Below are 18,194 nucleotides of genomic sequence, written 5' to 3' on the forward strand. Positions count from 1 at the left end.
GGCTCTGACGCCCATCTTCACAGCTGTCTGGGTGCAGGGGGCCATGAAGCAGGCACTTCCCAGTATAATGGAGGAGGGAGCCAGAGGTTCCCAGACAGACCTGCTGAAGTGGACTTATCGGCAGGCCCTGCATATCCGTTCCCACACCCCCGAGAGGCCCAGGAAACTGCTCCAAGGCCCCGCAAAAGGCCTATGGAGGGAGCCCCGGTGAGGCCAAGGCTATACTGACATTCACCTAGCTGTTTATTCACATTTCTCTCTAAGTGCGACGTTTTAAAATTGAAGTTATCATGGTGAACACGGCATCATTTGCTAATTTCTTCTCCTGGCTTCCTGTTTCATGAAGCTCCCCAGCAGACATTTTCCTTCTTCATCTCCAAAGGCCACTGGCTGGTGGGCTCTGCTTCTCGTGGCTATGTCATTCTGCTCTACTCTCTCTGAATCTCTCATTCTCCAAAACGTTTCCTCTTTTATAGGACTCCAGTAAGCCAGTCAAGACACACCCAAATGAGTGGAGACACATCTCCCCTAATCCATTTTAACAACCACTCTTGATTTGGTTACATCTCCAGGGAGATTATCAGTATTGAATAGGGATTATTCTGCTTTTATGAAATGGATTTTGATTAAAACATGGCTTTTCAAGGGTACATATGTCCTTTCAAACCAGCATACAGAGGATATCATTACAGGACTCAAAGATTTACCTGAAAAATTAAAAAATAGTAAGAATATAAAAAAAAAAAAATTGAAGTTAGGAGGAAATCTCCCAATTCTCCAACCACACCAACCTGCACTCAGGCAGCAAAACGTGGCTGGAGTAAAATACACAACCGCACCTTTAAATCCCCAACTCCTAGGGGCCCACCGTGAGTCTGCGACCCCACCCTCCCACATCAAATCACTCTCATTCCTCCACACACTTTCCTCTTTTCGCAAATCTCGTGGACAGCCTTGTTTCTTGGAAAGGAAAAACGAAAAGCAGCCAGAGAAGCAAGGCCAGCAGCCAGCACCCCCGGCAGCATGCCCCCCATGCTTCTGCCTCCCTCCTAGGCAGGGGCCAGACCTGCAGACAATCGCCTCACACCTACCTGAAAGCCAGGCACCTGCACTGCGCTCCCTGCCCTCCAAAGCCTCATTCATTCAAAAGGAGCACCTCTTGTATGAAAAAGCAAAAGTAAAACCACCAGCTCCTTTGACACCAAACTACTGACTCATTCACCTACCTCCCCCTCAGCAAATCCTCAGAAGGGGACCTTCCTGCCACCATGTGACCCAGCGTGTGTCAGGCTGTGGCCCTCCTGGCACAGGATCAGCGCTTGAGAACCACTCTCTGGGGGACGAAGGGCATCAGCACTTGGCGCACGACAGCAGGGGGCTGGCGGCCTCCACCTGCTCTCACTGTGGGGCGCGGGAAGCCCACCAGCAACACCTTCCTTCCACCTCTGGTCCTTGATCCGAGGCTGGGGTCCTGGTCAGTTTGTGACACAGGGGTCACATCCAGCTCCCCCCCCCCCGAAGGGCGACAGTTAATTTCCTGTCCTCTTTTCCAAGACTTCATCACGATAAACACCAGCTTTCTTTCCCTACTTCTATCACTCCCTCCCTCCCTTCTTTTTCTTACTACTCAAAACAAGACAAGCACGTCCAGGCCAAAGTGTGGATGCCCCCCAAACTCTGCTGAAGCACAGGAGTATCCACCAGTTTTCAGGAAACGGATAAATGCTCACCTGCTGAAGGGATTTAAAGAGAGGATTAAAATGAAGGACAATAAGAACAACCACACTTCCCAAAACAAAGGGTAGCATGTAACATTGGACAAAAAATGAGCTACTTTAAACGGCACCTCTACCGTGAATCCCACAGCACGTGGCTGACGGCCACACAGGCCAGATGCCGGGAATCTGCCGGCAAATCAATACAGAATTCCCCGTCCCCATCACCACAAGACAAACAGCAGCCAAGCAATAGGTGGATGAGGACCACATGACAAGCCCGGCAAGGTGCTGATGGCGGAACCCAGCAGGGAGGGTGGCATGCGCAGGGAGGTGGGTGGCACAGGCCCCTGAACGGTGTGAAGGTCAGCCACCCACAGGCTGGGGGAAGAGAGCTTTGGCCTGGACCACCTGTGCAAAGGCCCAACGGACAGAGTGGAGGGGAGAGCTGCAAGATTAGAGTGAGGGCAGGCAGCCGGAACGGGGGGCCTCAAGGACCCCTGGGGGAACTCTGACTTCTGCTCAGGCCCTACCTTGGGGGCTGAGAGCAGGCAGACTGGTGGGGGCAATGTGACAGGAATCTGGCCCAGACTGAGAAACAATCAGATTCCAGGTCTGTCTGGAAGGCCAGGGGCCTCCTGCTGGATCCAGTGTGGAACGGCCTGGAAAGAAGTACCCAGGCCATGCCGAGCCTGCTGGCCGCAGCCGTAGAGGACATGGGCACCTGCAGGTCCAGGCCTGGGGAAGGGCCGGGGGCCGGATCTGCACTGGTCATGTCTGGGCAGTCCAGTGCATTCTCCCTGCCTCCACAAGGAGCAGGAGAACACACAGATCTGGAGTTTCACAAGAGATCTGGGAGTCTTGGTGGCTTGGGGGGTTTGAGGCTGTGACCCCAGCTGAGATCCCTGAGGGAGCGAGCACAGGTGAAGAAAGGAGAAGAAACAGCAGAGGAGAGGTGCCTGAGGAGGAAAGCCCAAGCGCCTGTGTCCTGGACGCCCAGGGAAGCCACGAGGCAGCACAGAGTGGGGCCTTGCCAGGTCCACGGGTATCGACGGCCACGGCGGCTCTTGGAGGGCCCAGAGCCGGGAAGGGGAGGCTCTGGACACACAAAGCGAGCAGCTGCCACGCCTCCGCCTGCAGCGCCCACCCACACATCTCCACAGCCAACCTTACGTCCTTCTGAGCAGGATCAGCCTTCCCTCATCTGGGGCCTGGCACTACCCCACACCCATCCTCCCCCAAGGTCCCGTTATCCAGCTGGTACTGGGACAAAACTCAAAGGTGGAAAGGCATGGAAATGGTAAACGAGACACACTGACCTCCCCGGCAGGAGTAGGCTGTGAGGAAGTGCAGTCACGCACAAAGCACGAGCAGCTCACACTCCTGCACCCTGGACACAGGCCCTGGATGAGCCCTTCACACCTGGGAACCTGACCCAGCCTTACAGACACCCCACGAGACAGATGTTGCTGCCATCCCCACTTTATACAGAGGAGACCGAGCACAGAGGCTTAGCGGCTGGCCCAGAGCTAGAGAGCTAACCCTCATCAAACTAAAATCCCAATTAATTCACAGGGAACTCAGCAGGCAGATTTAACAAAAAGAAACAGAGAGAAGCTGTGACTGGAAGGAGGTCAGAAGAGAGCATTCAGAAAGCAGCCCAGAGAGACAGAGGCAGGAAGCAGGAAAGAATGCCAGAGAAAAAGAACGGCCATGAGCTGACTTCTCCACGGCAACACTGGAAGCTGGAAGCAAAATGCCAGGGAAACATCGTCAGCGTGCTGGGAAAAGATAACCACCAATCCACAACGCCACACGCCGCAAGAACATCCTGCAGGAGTTAGACAAAGACTTTTACAAACAAAAACCATATATACATATCTCATCAGTCCACAGCAAGCCAGCAAAGCAAAAGAAACAAGAAAAGGTACGACAAGGCAACAAAGAAAACGTGAAAAGTGTATACATGTGGATACGCGTACACACGAACCACTACGCTAGTATGTTCCAGTTAAAGGACAAAGCTTACATCTCTTTTTCTTAGCTCAGCTCTGTGCTATGGGTGACGGACCTACCTCAAACACAGAAATGAAGAATGACAGGCAAGAACAGGAAAAACCCGCCAGGCAAATCCTCTCCCGGGAAGCTGAAGTATCAGGCAAGAATTAAGTGAGGGCGAGACGCTCGACCACAGGCCCATGAGGCAGCTGTCCAGTAGGAAAGGCCTGTTACCAGGAGGACCCAGCAACCCTAAACAGAGGGCACCTAACAACCGAGCCTGGGAGGATCCAGGGCAAGCGTGACCAGTCACCAGGATGCAGCAGCACTGCCACCACGGGGAGGGGCCCCAGGGCTGGGCAGAGGGGCTCCCGCAGGCCATGTGGTCACCCCATCTGGGCGAGAGGAGCAGAGGGCAGCTGACTCAGACTCTTTGATACATTAAGACCCACCACATCACAAGAAAACAGACACAATATGGGTTAGTACTTGGAGAACAAGGAATGAAATTCAAAACCCACCCGTTGGTGCCGCAATGGAGTTGCTGATTCAGCAGTGAGAGGTGGTCAAGGACAAGGCTGACAAGGCCCTGGGCAGTCATGGGGCGCCCCAGCTTACCCGGCAGAGCGCCGCCACCCTCGAGGGAGGAGAGGTTTTACAAAAAGTTGGTGGTGAGCCGACACTGCTGAACCTACTGATTAAGCAGCGTCCCCAAAGCAGCACAGCCAGCCAGGACCAGCCTCAGTTCAGCTCAGTGCCCGCCGTCGGGATCGGAGGCTAAACGTTGAGCCTGTGTCGGTTAAGCCTCCATCAGCTCCCTGGCTCCAAGCAGTCTCCGGCCAACCCTTCCCTCGCTCTAAAGGGGTAGATGAGCCCTACAGGGCGTCCCAAGCCAGGGGCAAAGGGCAGAGATTACTCCTACACCCAGAGAATGATGGAGAGCTGGAAAAGTGGTTCTGCGGGAGACACGGGGTTTCAGCGACTGGCTGGGGACCTAACTCTGCCCTATCTCAGACTACTTCATGCAGGCTTTATTTCAACCTAGAGAATACATACATTTTACAGTTGCAACCCAGAATAAAGACCCAAAAGCATGCTGTACATAAAACACGAGACAATACTCACTCTTAGGAAGGGCAATGGAGCACTCTGCTATCTTCTAGCCTATTCCCTATCATTAAAAATATAACTGGGATTGCAGCAACCCAGAGCCCATGACCCAGTAAAGGGCTGCAAGCTGCTGCATGAAAAGCATGGCTTTAGCCTCCTCTTGGAGAGAGAGAGCCCCACAGTCAAAATCCCCATCGGTTAGGGTTCGGTGGCCCTTCTCAGGTGAAGAACCTCCGGAGTACCCAAAAAGCTAGATCCTCAAAGGAGTACTCACCAATGGCTGGACAAGACCTTCAGTCCCTTTCAGGTGGTTACGCAACTACTTACCAGATGCTGTCTAGTAATTTGTGCACTAGACAGAACAATGGATAGGCAAAGGGTTGTAATTACAAAAGGACTTGCATTTTTAAAAAGTGAGGGGAACACAGCATAGGATGGCTCCCTTAGCAGCTACTCAGGGAAACAAGCTATCCTGAAGAGATCCTGAATTCTAGCAAAGAACTATACCAGCTCCGCTGAAGGCGAAGGACTCACAAGTATTCTTGCCGAATGAGGTCAGGTTTTTATACACATCCCACCACCCTCCCCCATCTGCCTCTCCTGCCGCCCTCAGACTTCCCCTGCACAGATAACAAGAACCCTCCCCAGATCCCTGCTGCTAGAACTACATCCTTCACATTCCCCCAGGGCTCTGCTTGACACTCTTCCTGGCCAGCTGAAGGGGACTTCAGCCTTGAGGTCAGAGTCAGGTTCAGGAGCGTGAGGCCAGCCCCAGCTCCACGGCTCCCGGTTGAATGACTCTGGGGAATGGCTTCACCTGCCCACGAAGCACCTGCCGCACCCACGAGGCTGTAATTTGCTGGGTGCTGCAAAGCCAGGGCCTGGCAGAGTCAGCACCTCCTAGAAGAACGAGCTGTGTCACAGCACCTGAGGGCTTACGGTGACCCTTTCTGCCTGGAAGCTCGGCACCTAGCACACAGCAGGGACAGAGGAATTCAATAAGCATCGAGTCATAAATCCTGGCAAGAGTTCTTCTACTGGACTCTAGTGATGGGCAAAAAGGCCCTTACAAGCAGTAGTTAAGCGGGCGAAGAGGGCTTAGTGGAAACTCAGTAGGATTGTACCTGGCAAAATGGTTTTCAAAAAGTACACTGTGGGGACCAGATAAAACTCACAGCCAGGGGTCAGATCCAGCCTTCAAGTCCTTCCCATCTATTAGGACACCCAGTCCAGTCTGTCTGGGCCACACCTGCCCATCTCACACACAGGCATGTACATGCGCCACTGATGACCCCTCTGGTGCTGCGAGTGGATGGCTCACAGATGGCCTGCACCCCCGGGTGCACGTCTGAAAAGGCTGTCCACCAGCACACGGACAGAAACCACCACAGCTATGTGACAGCCTGGCAGGGACCAGACAAGTGGACGGATAAGAGGGGACATCAGTCCTCTGACATCACTGATTCCACATGGTTAAGTCTTCCTGAAGCTCCCACTTGCCCACAGCAGGGTGTAACTTATTTCCATCTTACTCATTCCCAGTTGCCTCAGTGACAGGAGTCACGAGGACTCCATTTATGCCTCGCACCTGGTGCTCGCTCCAGCACGACCACGGGCGGCCCTAGGGCTCGGCTCTATGTTCCCAGAGCATGAGGGCACTGCCCAGGCCACACAGGGGGGAGGGGACAGGTCAGGAGCCAGGTCAAAGGCTGCAGAACGTGGCTTCACCCCCATGCACCTTGCTCTCCAGGAGGACACCGGGATGGAGCCTGTTGCGTAATTTAAACAGGTGCCTAATCGGACGCTAATTTAAAAGCGATGCCTGCCTCGCTTTTTCTCTCACCAGCCTGTTGCGCAAAAACGGCCAAATTGCTGATATCATCAATCCGCCCTAATCACTGTCACGGAGCACAGAGGAGACGAAAGCAATGAAACCAGAGGCAATGGGAACAGCCCTCGGTTACTCTGGAACGGCTGCACACCGACGTGTGCAAGGATGCGCGTGTCAGGCGTTCGCTTCAAGGCCCTCTGAAAAAGCGTCCGCGTCCAACGGGGGCTGACGAACACCTGGGTCTGGGTTTCACGAACGGAAGAAGACGTTCGACGCCAAGGCTCGTCCCCGGTCAGGGCCCAGCCTCCAGGGAGGGAGGCCGGGCGCGGGCGGCCCCCGGAAGAACCCGCACTGCCCCTCGCCGGGCCCGGGGGCGCACCCATGGCCCACATCACCGTTCGCCGAAGACCTCGCGGCTCTCCCGCAAGCGGCCGCCTCCCGCGTCCCCGGCCCTGACGAGAAGCTGCGGGCGGCGGCCCCTCGGCGGCCCCCGCCCCGCGGCCCACGCGGCCAGCCTCGCGGGTAGAGACCCGCCGCACCCCTCCTCGTCCGCGCGCGGAGGCCGCGGGTGGCGACTCCCCGGCCCCGGTGGGCCCTGCGCGGGCGGCGCGGCCGCGGCGAGCTGAAAGGACCCGGGCCTGGCCGCCCCGAGGCACTTCTGCGGGCCCGGTCCCCGCCCGGAACCCTCACCGGCCCGCGCTGCGTGCTGACGGTAGTCGCCATGGTGCTGCGGGCCGCCCCCGGCCCGCCGACCCCACAGCCGAGTCGTCGCCGAGCTCTTCCGCCCCCGCCGGAGCCCGCGACGCCGACGGTTGTCCCCGCGAGATCGCGCCGCGGTCAGCTGACGGCCGGCCCCGCCCCCGGGCGCGGCCTCACGGCGCAGGCGCAGCGAGCCCCGCCCGCTTCCTTCCGCCGCTCGCCTCGGACGCCTGCGCCCTGCGGGGGCGGGGGGGAAGAAGGAGGGGCAGCCTGCCCGTGCGCGCCTGCGCCCTCGGCCTCTCCGCGCGCCCAGCTGCCCCGCGAAATGGCTCCCAACGTGGCTGTGTGCGCATGCCCGGGCAGGGCGCACTCGCTGGGCGGGCGGTCCCTCAGCCCCTGCCCCCGGCTTCGGGGCGCCTGCGGCTGGCGAGGGTGGCGGAGACCGGAGAGCGAGGCAGCCGGCTGCCCTGCTCCCTGACGGGCCTCGGCTTTCCGTTGACCGCCCCGGGGCGCCCTGTGGCCGGGTCCGAGGCCCGCCCGCCCGAGCAGCGCTTGGTGCGGACGCGGGTGGAGAGGCCGGGGCGGCCCCGACGGGCCGGCCCCTCGGAGGACCGGGACCCCGGGCGCGTGGGGAGAACGTTCCCCGCCCGGGACCGCGGCCTCCGTGGTCGCTGGTAGCCCCCGAGGCCGTCCGGGCCGGGAGTGCCTGCCGGGGTGAGCCCTCCTCAACCCCCCCAAATGCCGCCGGCGCCAGGCCGGGGGCTCGGCCGGCCGGGAGAGCTGGGTCACTCGGGGGCATGCGCCCGTTTCCCCTCCTCCCGCCCCGAACGCTGCCCGGAACTCATGCGGTCAGTGGCCTCCGCGGGTGGGCCGTTAGTGGTTCGTGGGCATCGGCTGGAGCAGCAGGGCGGGCAGAGCGCCTGCTTCCCTGGGCGCCCGCACCCGGCACAGGCAGTCCCTCCCGGCCCGGCCTCCGCGGTGATGGCCTCGGGTCCCTCCGCCCGGCCCTTGGCCTCCTTTGTATCTGCAGCTGAGTGACCTCAGCCAGCCCCGCAAGTGCCACCGCTATGCTGACGAGGCTCAAGTTTGTATTTCCGTCCAGGACCCCTTCTCTGAGCACCGCATTCAGCTCCGATGCCCTTCCACGGGTGCTGGGCAGACCTTGGGGCGGTACCACCTACAGTGTCCACGTCCTCCAGCGCCTTCTCCTTGGGCGGCGTGAAGCCGGCGATGAGCTTGTGAACAAGGGGACCGACACAGTGAGCAGACGTCCCTCCTGTGGCTGCGTTGACGAAGACTCCCTCCTGCGAGCTGAGTCCGGCGTATCTCATTCGCTGGCCTGGAAGAAGCAGGCGGCCATGAATTCCAAGCCACACCGAAGTGAATTCTGCCAGCCACCTAGGGAGCCCTGGGTTCTTCCCCAAACATCCAGATGAGGATGCAGCACAGTCGGCATCTTGATTGCTTGTATGAGACCCTAAGCAGGGGAGCCACCTGAGCTGTGCCTGACCAGCAGAAACGGAGAGCACAGCCGTGTGTTCTTCAAATCACGAAGTTTGTGGTGATTTGTTAGGCAGCGTTGATAACTAGTACACCCCAGATACCAGGTGGCTCAACCCCTGACCTTCAAATCCCTCATCATCGTTTGCCACAATAATGTTACTCATTCTAGTGCTAGTGAGTATATGGGCTTTTCTCCTTTGGGGCTATTACAAACAGGGAAGCACACTTCATTTATTTTATTATATGCCAAACATATTTGGAAAAGTAGAGAAATAATTTGTGGTCTTAAAGAGTTTCTTTTTTTCCACGAGAGTTTCTTATTTGCTTTAGCCAGGTGTCTTGAGTCCTAACAATCTAGATGCTTAATAAAAATATCGGGGGGTGTATACATATTATGGGCTATTATTCAGCTATAAAACAGAATGAAATCCTGATGCATGTGACAACATGGGTGAACCTTGAGGAACATTACACTGAGTGAAAGAAGCCAGGCACGAAAGGACAAATATTGTATGATCTCACCCATACAAAGTAATTATGAAAAGCAAACTCATCGAGTTAGAACTAGAATATAGGTTACCAGGGGATAGATTGGTCTCAGTGACTGAGGTGTGGACACTTAATTTGCATAGAATTACTATTTAGGTCAATTGAAAAGGTTTGGAAATGGGTGGTGGTGACGGTAGCTCATTATTGTGAGTGTAGGTAACAGCACTGAATTATATAAGTGAATGTGCTCAAAAGGGGAAATCTGAGGTTGATGACAGCTGGAAAGGCCATCATTCCCCTTCTTAAAACAAGAAAGTGTGAACAAACTGCAAATTCATAAATTTTTTTTAATTCATCAGTGAAATAAGGTCACAGGACAACCAACCAGCCCCAAATCTAAAGAAAGACAGGTACCTGCTGAGAGAGATGGGAGTAACCACTTGCATACCTGGTGGAGCTGCAGCCAGTAAGAATTCAGCTAGAATAATACCAAATTGGTACAAGCTGAGGGCGCTGGTAAGCATGTGGAGCCCTGGGTGGGATAGGAATGGGGGTGGGGGGGTGGGGGATGGCAGCTAAAGGTAAGTTCACACCCACTTACAGGCTTTTCCTCTATGAACTCACTTGGCCCTTATTTAAAATTAAAAAGAGATTGTCAAGAGTCCTGGGAAGGCCTTCAGGGAATGGTGAGAAAGGGGGAAAATTCAGCTTCCGCAATTGAATTCTTGATATTCTCACAAGCAGTGCGGACAACAAAAGCTATAGGCTGAGCCCCCAATCTTGGGGTTTGTTCACATGAAACTTAACCCCACAAAGGTTAGGTCAAGTCTACTTAAAATTAGGCCTAAGGGGCGGGCCACAGTGGCTCAGCAGGCAAGAACGCTCACCTGCCATGCCGGAGGATCCCGGTTCGATTTCCGGTGCCTGCCCATGTTAAAAAAAAAAAAATTAGGCCTAAGAGTCACCCCCAAGAGAACCTCTTTTGTGCTCAGATGTGGCCTCTCTCTCCAGCCAACACAACAAGCAAACTCACCACCCTCCCCCTGTCTACGTGGGACATAACTCCCAGGGGTGTGGACCTTCCTGGCAACGTGGGACAGAAATCCCAGAATGAGTTGAGACAGCATCAAGGGATTGAGAAAAACCCTAGAATGAGCTCAGACTCAGCATCAGGGGATTGAGAAAACCTTCTCAACCAAAGGGTGAAGAGTGAAATGAGACAAAATAAGTGTCAATGGCTGAGAGATTCCAGAGTTGAGAGATTATCCTGGAGGTTATTTTTATGCATTAAATAGATATCACCTTGTTAGTCAAGATGTAGTGGAGAGGCTGGAGGGAACTGCCTGAAAATGTAGAGCTGTGTTCCAGTAACCATGTTTCTTGAAGATGATTGTGTAATGATATAGCTTTCACAATGTGACTGTGTGATTGCGAAAACCTTGTGTCTGATGCTCCTTTTATCTACCTTATCAACAGACAAGTAAAACATATAGAATGAAAATGAATAATAGGGGGAACAAATGTTAAAATAAATTTAGAGTGAAGTGCTAGTGATTGGTGGGGGGGGAGGAGTGGGGGGTATGGTACGTATGAATTTTTTTTCTGTTTTCTTTTTGTTTCCTTTTCTGAATAGATGCGAATGTTCTGAGAAATGATCATGATGATGAATGTGCAACTGTGTGATGATACTGTGAGTTACTGATTATATATGTAGAATGGAATGATCAAAAAATATGAATGTTTGCGTTTGTTTGGGTTTTTTTTGGTATTTAAAAAAAATAAGAATAAGGAATCCTGGGAAAGTATCCCCCCACAGTGCAGGCATGGAGGAGAGCCCAGCAGCTGCTTCAGGAAGGACATTAAACTGCACCTGGACCCACCTCCTCTGTGTCACCCCCAGACACAAGTCTCTGTCCCTGGGGTAGAGTGGAATGGAAAGAACCCATCGCAGCTGAGGTTAGGGAGCCGAAGAGCCTTCAGCCACCTGGGGTGGGGGAGCAGGGATCCTGAACATGCCACAGCTCTGGTGTGCAGGAATATGGTGCCTGCCTAAGACTGAGGCATAATCAGAACAGCAGAGAATGTCCCCTGCACCTCACCACCACCAGCAAGAATCAGGTCACAAGCAATGTGGAATACTGCTGGTAGGTTTACAAGAACATGGAGACACATCCTCTTTAAGGTATGGTACAGAGGGAAGACTCACAGCTGAGGGTGGCGCAGACATTGAGGAAAAACCTAAATGTGAAGCATCACTAAAGAAACGTGAAGCCTGTGATGCATTGACAATAGTGATAGCAACAGTAAAACTCAAACCAGCCCAACTCCTGAGTGGATCAACTGAAATCCCCACAGTAAAGGCCTAGAAGAAGTAAAAGCATCCCATTTCTAAGCTTAAGAATTTGTCTTGTCTCTACTCTCCTATACAAGATGTTCACCTTTCAACAACAACAAAATTTGTTTGACATATGAAAAGGCAAGAAAAGACAATTCACTGCCAAGAGACAAAGCAATCAACCAACTCAATATATCACATGCTACAGGGAATTTTTAAATAACTATAAATGTTAAATAGAAAAGGCACACATCTTGCAAGATCAGATAGGTAATTTCAGCAAAGAGATGGAAGCTATAAGAATCAAATGAAAATGGTGGAGATGGAAAACACAGTAACAGAAATCAAGATGGCCTTCAGTGGACTCAGGGATTTCACAAAGCTAAATAATCAATGCAGTTCAAGAGAGATCAACAAAAATAACCCAAACTGAAGGACAAAGAGAAAAAGAAGAAGAGAGTACCCAAGAGCTGTGGAACAACATCGCATGATTTAACTTATGCAGTATTGGAATTACAGAAAAAAGACAATAGGGAAGAAGAAATATTTGAAGGAATAACATTGGGAATTCTCCAAAATCAATGATGAGGCACAAATTACATATCCAAGAATCTCAGTGAACTCCGAGCAGGATAAATAGCCAACAAACAGAAAACGTTGTCATATCATAGTCACACTGCCCCTCACAAAAGTCAAAGAGAAAATTTTGAAAGCAGCTAGAGGAAGAGACAGATTCCACACAGAAGAAAAAAAAGATAAGAATGACAGCAGACTTCTCATCAGAAACCATGTAAACCATAAGACAATGAAGTGACATCTTTAAAGTGCTAAAAACTGAAAACCATCAACCCAGAATTCTATTCCCAGAAATATCTTTCAAAATTATATGGTGCGGGAGAAGATGGCGGCTTAGTAAGACGCACGGGTCTTAGTTCCTCCTCCAGAAAAGCAACTAAAGAAACAGAAACAATACGAAACAGCTCCCAGAGCCATGACAGAGACCAAAAAGACAGCGTACCCCATTCTGGAACGGCTGAACGGGCAGGGAGAATCCGCTGCAGTGAGATACCCGAGGGGCGCACGTTTTCCCGGCCGGGGCGGCTGGCGACTGGGGTCCCCTCCATGCACGTGGCTCCCCGGTCTGACTGGGAATGTTGGATAGTGGGGCCCTCCCGTCACGCTTGGCGTCTCGGGCCAGCTGGGCAATTTGGACCAGCACTCCCCCGAGCCGCGGCGGCCAGCGACCCCCACCTCCACGAGCGGTTTCCCGGGCTGACTGCCCCGCAGACAGACGACCGCCACGAGCGCCACCTACTGGGCAGGAAAAGAAAAACAGAGCCCAGAGATTCCACAGAAAAACCTTTCAACCAGCTGGGTCCCACATCCAGGGAAATCTGATCAAATGCCCAGACACCAGCAGAAAATAATGGATGACGCTTGGAAAATTGAAGATATGGCCCAGTCAAAGGAACAAACCAATAGTTCAAATGAGATACAGGAGCTGAGACAACTAATGCTGAACATACGAACAGAAATGGAAAAACTCTTCAAAAACCAAATCAATAAATTGAGGGAGGACATGAAGAAGACATGGGCTGAACAAAAAGAAGAAATAGAAAATCTGAAAAAACAAATCACAGAACTTATGGGAGTGAAGGACAAAGAAGAAAAAATGGAAAAAACAATGGATACCTACAATGGTAGATCTAAAGACACAGAAGCTACAATTAGTGATCTGGAGGATGGAACATCTGAATTCCAACAAGAAACAGAAACTATAGGGAAAAGAATGGAAAAACTTGAGCAGGGAATCAGGGAACTGAATGACAATATGAAGTGCACAAATATACATGTTGTGGGTGTCCCAGAAGGAGAAGAGAAGGAAAAAGGAGGAGAAAAACTAATGGAAGAAATTATCACTGAAAATTTCCCAACTCTTATGAAAGACCTAAATATACAGATCCAAGAAGTGCAGCGCACCCCAAAGAGAATAGACCCAAATAGGCATTCTCCAAGATATTTACTAGTTAGAATGTCAGAGGTCAAAGAGAAAAAGAGGATCTTGAAAGCAGCAAGAGAAAAACAATCTGTCACATACAAGGGAAACCCAATAAGACTATGTGTAGATTTCTCAGCAGAAACCATGGAAGCTAGAAGACAGTGGGATGATATATTTAAATTACTAAAAGAGAAAAACTGCCAACCAAGACTCCTATATCCAGCAAAATTGTCCTTCAAAAATGAAGGAGAAATTAAAACATTTATAGACAAAAAGTCACTGAGAGAATTTGTGACCAAGAGACCAGCTCTGCAAGAAATACTAAAGGGAGCACTAGAGTCAGATACAAAAAGACAGAAGAGAGAGGTATGGAGTAAAGTGTAGAAAGAAGGAAAATCAGATATGATATATATAATACAAAAGCCAAAATGGTAGAGGAAAATATTATCCAAACAGTAATAACACTAAAAGTTAATGGACTGAATTCCCCAATCAAAAGACATAGAATGGCAGAATGGATTACGACCCAGCAATACCACTGCTAGGTATCTACTCAAAGGACTTAAGGGCAAAGACACAGACGGACATTTGCACACCAGTGTTTATAGCAGCATTATCTACAATTGCAAAGAGATGGAAACAGCCAAAATGTCCATCAACAGATGAGTGGCTAAACAAACTCTGGCGTATACCTACGATGGAATATTATGCAGCTTTAAGACAGACTAAACTTATGAAGCATGTAATAACATGGATGGACCTAGAGAACATTATGCTGAGTGAGTCTAGCCCAAAACTAAAGGACAAATACTGTATGGTCCCACTGATGTGAACCGACATTCGAGAATCAGCTTGGAATATATCATTGGTAACAGAGACCAACAGGAGTTAGAAACAGGGTAAGATAATGGGTAATTGGAGCTGAAGGGATACAGACTGTGCAACAGGACTAGATACAAAAACTCAAAAATGGACAGCACAATAATACCTAAGTGTAATGTAACTAGGTTGGAACACTGAATGAAGCTGCACCTGAAATATGGTTTTTTGTTTGTTTGTTTGTGTGTTGGTATCTTTTGTTTTTGTTTTTTTATTTTTCCTTTTTATATATATATATTTTTATTAGTATTATTATTTTAATTCTCTTCTCTATATTAAAATTCTATATCTTTTTCTGCTGTTTTGCTAGTTCTTTTCCTAAATCGATGCAAATGTACCAAGAAATGATGATCATACATCTATGTGATGATACTAAGGATTACTGAGTGCATGTGTAGAATGGAATGATTTCTAAATGTTGTGTTAATTTCTTTTCTTTTTTTTGATTAATAAAAAAAATTTAAAAAAAAAGAAAAAAAAAATTATATGGTGCTAGAAATCAGAGCAGTGGTTGTCCATGTATATGTTTGGTGGAGGAAGTGGAGAATGACTTGATGGGACCACAAGGGAACTTTATGGAGTGGCAGTGGAAATGTTCTACCTCATGATTGGGGTGGTGTGGTTAGACATGTGTGAACCTTGTCAGATTATAAACTAAAATAAGTACATTTCAGCATGTAAATTTGATGTCAATCATAAAAAAATTAATGACACAAAGGAAAAACATTTTCAATCGGGTTGATCGTCTTAATTTATAAGCGGTCTTACAAATTCATTAGAAGAAAATAGTAGAACACTAGGCAATGGAAGAAAACAATTTGTAAGTATAGTGACAGTCTACATAATTAACCACAAAAAGAATCTACACATAAATTATTAGAAATAAGAATTTAAACAAGGTGCTCCAAAATGTGTCATTCAGGGTGCAAACAGGTATCAAAAAGAATAATTAGAGATATTTTAATGGAAGATCATTCACAAAGATATGGCCAGGGCTAAAGTAACCAGCAAGGGGTGGTGAAGCATCCAAGGACTAACAGCAGCTAGCAGGTCCTCCACCCCTTACCCAAAGGAACACGGTAAGAAAGTTGCTGATGAAACCTAGTGAGAGATGGCCTTCCTGGCAAGAGCTGGGGTCCTGGACACAAAAGCACAGCAAGTGCCAAACTGCAGAATTGGCAAGCCAGGGAAAGAAATAGATATATTTAAAGATGCCCTGGTCTCCTGCCATCTTCTTGTCTTCCTGCCAGTGCCTCGTGTTTGCTGAACCCAATGGGAGGCCTGGACGCAAGGGAACCCAGGCATGTGGACCTTAGGAGTCAGCCTCCCACAGCCCAGGGCAGAGTAGAGAATGGAGTGCAGCAGCAGCTATCTCTTACTGTACAATTACCCCCTCCAGAATATACTAGTTCAAGCATTTATGTAGGTCACAGTTCTCCTGGGCAGTTCTCATTGGGTTCACCTGACCTCAGATGGCCTCCCTCATTTCTTGTTGCATCATCTGTGTGTCTGGCTTTGTCTGTGCAATGATGGGGCTAGGGATCCACACATTCCCACCCCTGCCCCCGAAAGCAGCCCAGGGTGGGCTGCTTCATCTGGCACTGGATTCCTAAAGACACACGAGGACAAACCCCACTGCCTCTGCTTTTGTCATATTTGCTAGTGTGTCATGGCTAAAGCAAGTTACACAAACAGCCCAGATTCAAGGGGTGGAGAAATAGACTCTCCTCTTTACAGACAGGGAATATCTGGCAATTTTGCAATCTGCCACAGCTGGAGAGTGGATTTGGGGAATGGGGCACATAAAAACCGAGAAGCAAAATAAAACCACAATCTACCCCTTTTGCCATCAGCATCCACTCTCATTCTTTTTTCTGGTCAAAAAAAAAATCTCGTGCTCCCAATTATTTTGGTTTCCTAGTACTGCTAGAATGCAGAAATAGAATAGTTTTTTAAAAGTTTTATTAAGTTACAAATTTACAGTTCAAAGGCTGTAAAAATGCCCAAACTAAGGCATCCTTGACTCAAGAAGGACCAATGACATTAGGGGTTTCTCTGTCAGCTGTGGAAGCACATGACGATATCTACTAGTTTTCTTTTCCAGCTTCTCGGTTCAGACAGCTTCCCCTGGGGCATTTTCTTTCTGCATCTCCAAACAGCTCTGTGTGTGCTCTGAACTTTTCCCAAAAGCGTTCCCTCTTAAAGGTCTCCAGTAAGCAACCCACCTTGAATGGGTGGAGACACATCTCCATGGAAACCACCTGTTCTAGTTTGCTAGCTGCCAGAATGCAATATACCAGAAATGGAATGGCTTTAACAAGGGGAATTTAATAAGTCGCTAGTTTACAGTTCTAAGGCTGAGAAAATATCCCAGTTAGAACAAGTCTATAGAAATGTCCAATCAAAGGCATCCAGGGAAAGATACCTTGGTTCAAGAAGGCCAACGAAGTTCAGGGTTCCTCTCTCATCTGGAAAGGCATATAGCGAACATGGCATCATCTGCTAGCTTTCTCTCCTGGCTTCCTGTTTCATGACGCTCCCCTGGAGGTATTTTTCTTCATCTCCAAATGTCACTGGCTGATGGACTCTCTACTTAATGGTGCTGCAGCATTCTCTGCTCTCTCTGAATCTCTTTCACCTCTAAAATGTTTCCTCTTTTATAGGACTCTAGAAATTAATCAAGACCCACCCAAATGGGTGGAGACATGCCTCCGCCTAATCCAGTTTAACGACCCCTGTTGATTAACTCACATCTCCAGGGAGATGAGCTAATTACAGTTTCAAACGTACAATACTGAATAGGGATTAGAAGAAACGGCTGCCTTTACAAAATGGGATTAGGATTAAACATGGCTTTTCTAGGGTACATACATCCTTTCAAACCAGCACACCACCTAATCAAAAGGTCACACCAACAATTGGGTGGGTCACATCTCCATGGAAATAATTTAATAAAAAAGATCCCACCCAACAATATTGAATCTGGATTAAAGAACATGACTTTTCAGGGGTACACAACAATTTCAAACCAGCACATCAACACAGGAGAAACATAAAGTACCAACCACTGCAATATTTTCCTGGATGGCGTCAACTAAGTAATGTTATCACTTGCGGCAAGAGTTGAAATATTAAATACCAATAGTGTTTTGTTAGGTAAAATTATAAATACAATCAGAAATTATAGCTGCTACATCCTCCAGTTCTGTAGCTGCTATGAGATCTGACAGTCTTTCCATCCATTTCTATTTCCCTTATTCTCTCCGAGCACCTAAGCCATATCTTCCCTGAAACTACCAGAGATAAGGAGTTCATTTAACATTTCTATGTGACTTTTTAATTTCCCACCAGAGAAAGGGATGAGGAAGCCTACTTTCAGTGAGGTCCCGTTGTTGCTATGACTGGCCTGGCACTTACAGCTGGACCCTGGGGTTCTCCTGTTGAACATAAACAGTTCACAGCATCGACCTCAGGCAGGGCCACTCTGTGCCCAGGATAGAGCAAGACAAAATGCAGCCACTCTGTAACCCTATCTGAACATAGACAAAGCATGGACATTGTCCAAGCCACAAAAAGGACCAAATATCTCCCAAGCCTGCCAATTATGAGTGACTACTTCGTCTTTACCAATTTCAG

The 18,194-nt window shown here is 49.7% G+C and overlaps 1 protein-coding gene across 2 annotated transcripts in view; it reads right to left on the minus strand.

The window, feature by feature from the left end:
- TOLLIP (toll interacting protein) overlaps nucleotides 1–7,483 on the minus strand; it is a 30,870-nt gene extending 23,387 nt beyond the window's left edge. The window contains exon 1 of one of the 2 annotated variants that reach the window (XM_077115332.1): nucleotides 7,345–7,483. In XM_077115332.1, coding sequence (XP_076971447.1) covers nucleotides 7,345–7,377 — 33 coding nt within the window. In that variant the 5' untranslated portion in view covers nucleotides 7,378–7,483. Of the gene's footprint in view, nucleotides 1–7,033; nucleotides 7,129–7,344 lie in introns of those variants that run through there. The other variant, XM_077115328.1, reaches the window with a different exon arrangement.
- Nucleotides 7,484–18,194: the final 10,711 nt, after the last annotated feature.

This window comes from Tamandua tetradactyla, chromosome 9 (assembly GCF_023851605.1).
Source record: "Tamandua tetradactyla isolate mTamTet1 chromosome 9, mTamTet1.pri, whole genome shotgun sequence".
NCBI lineage: Eukaryota > Metazoa > Chordata > Mammalia > Pilosa > Myrmecophagidae > Tamandua > Tamandua tetradactyla.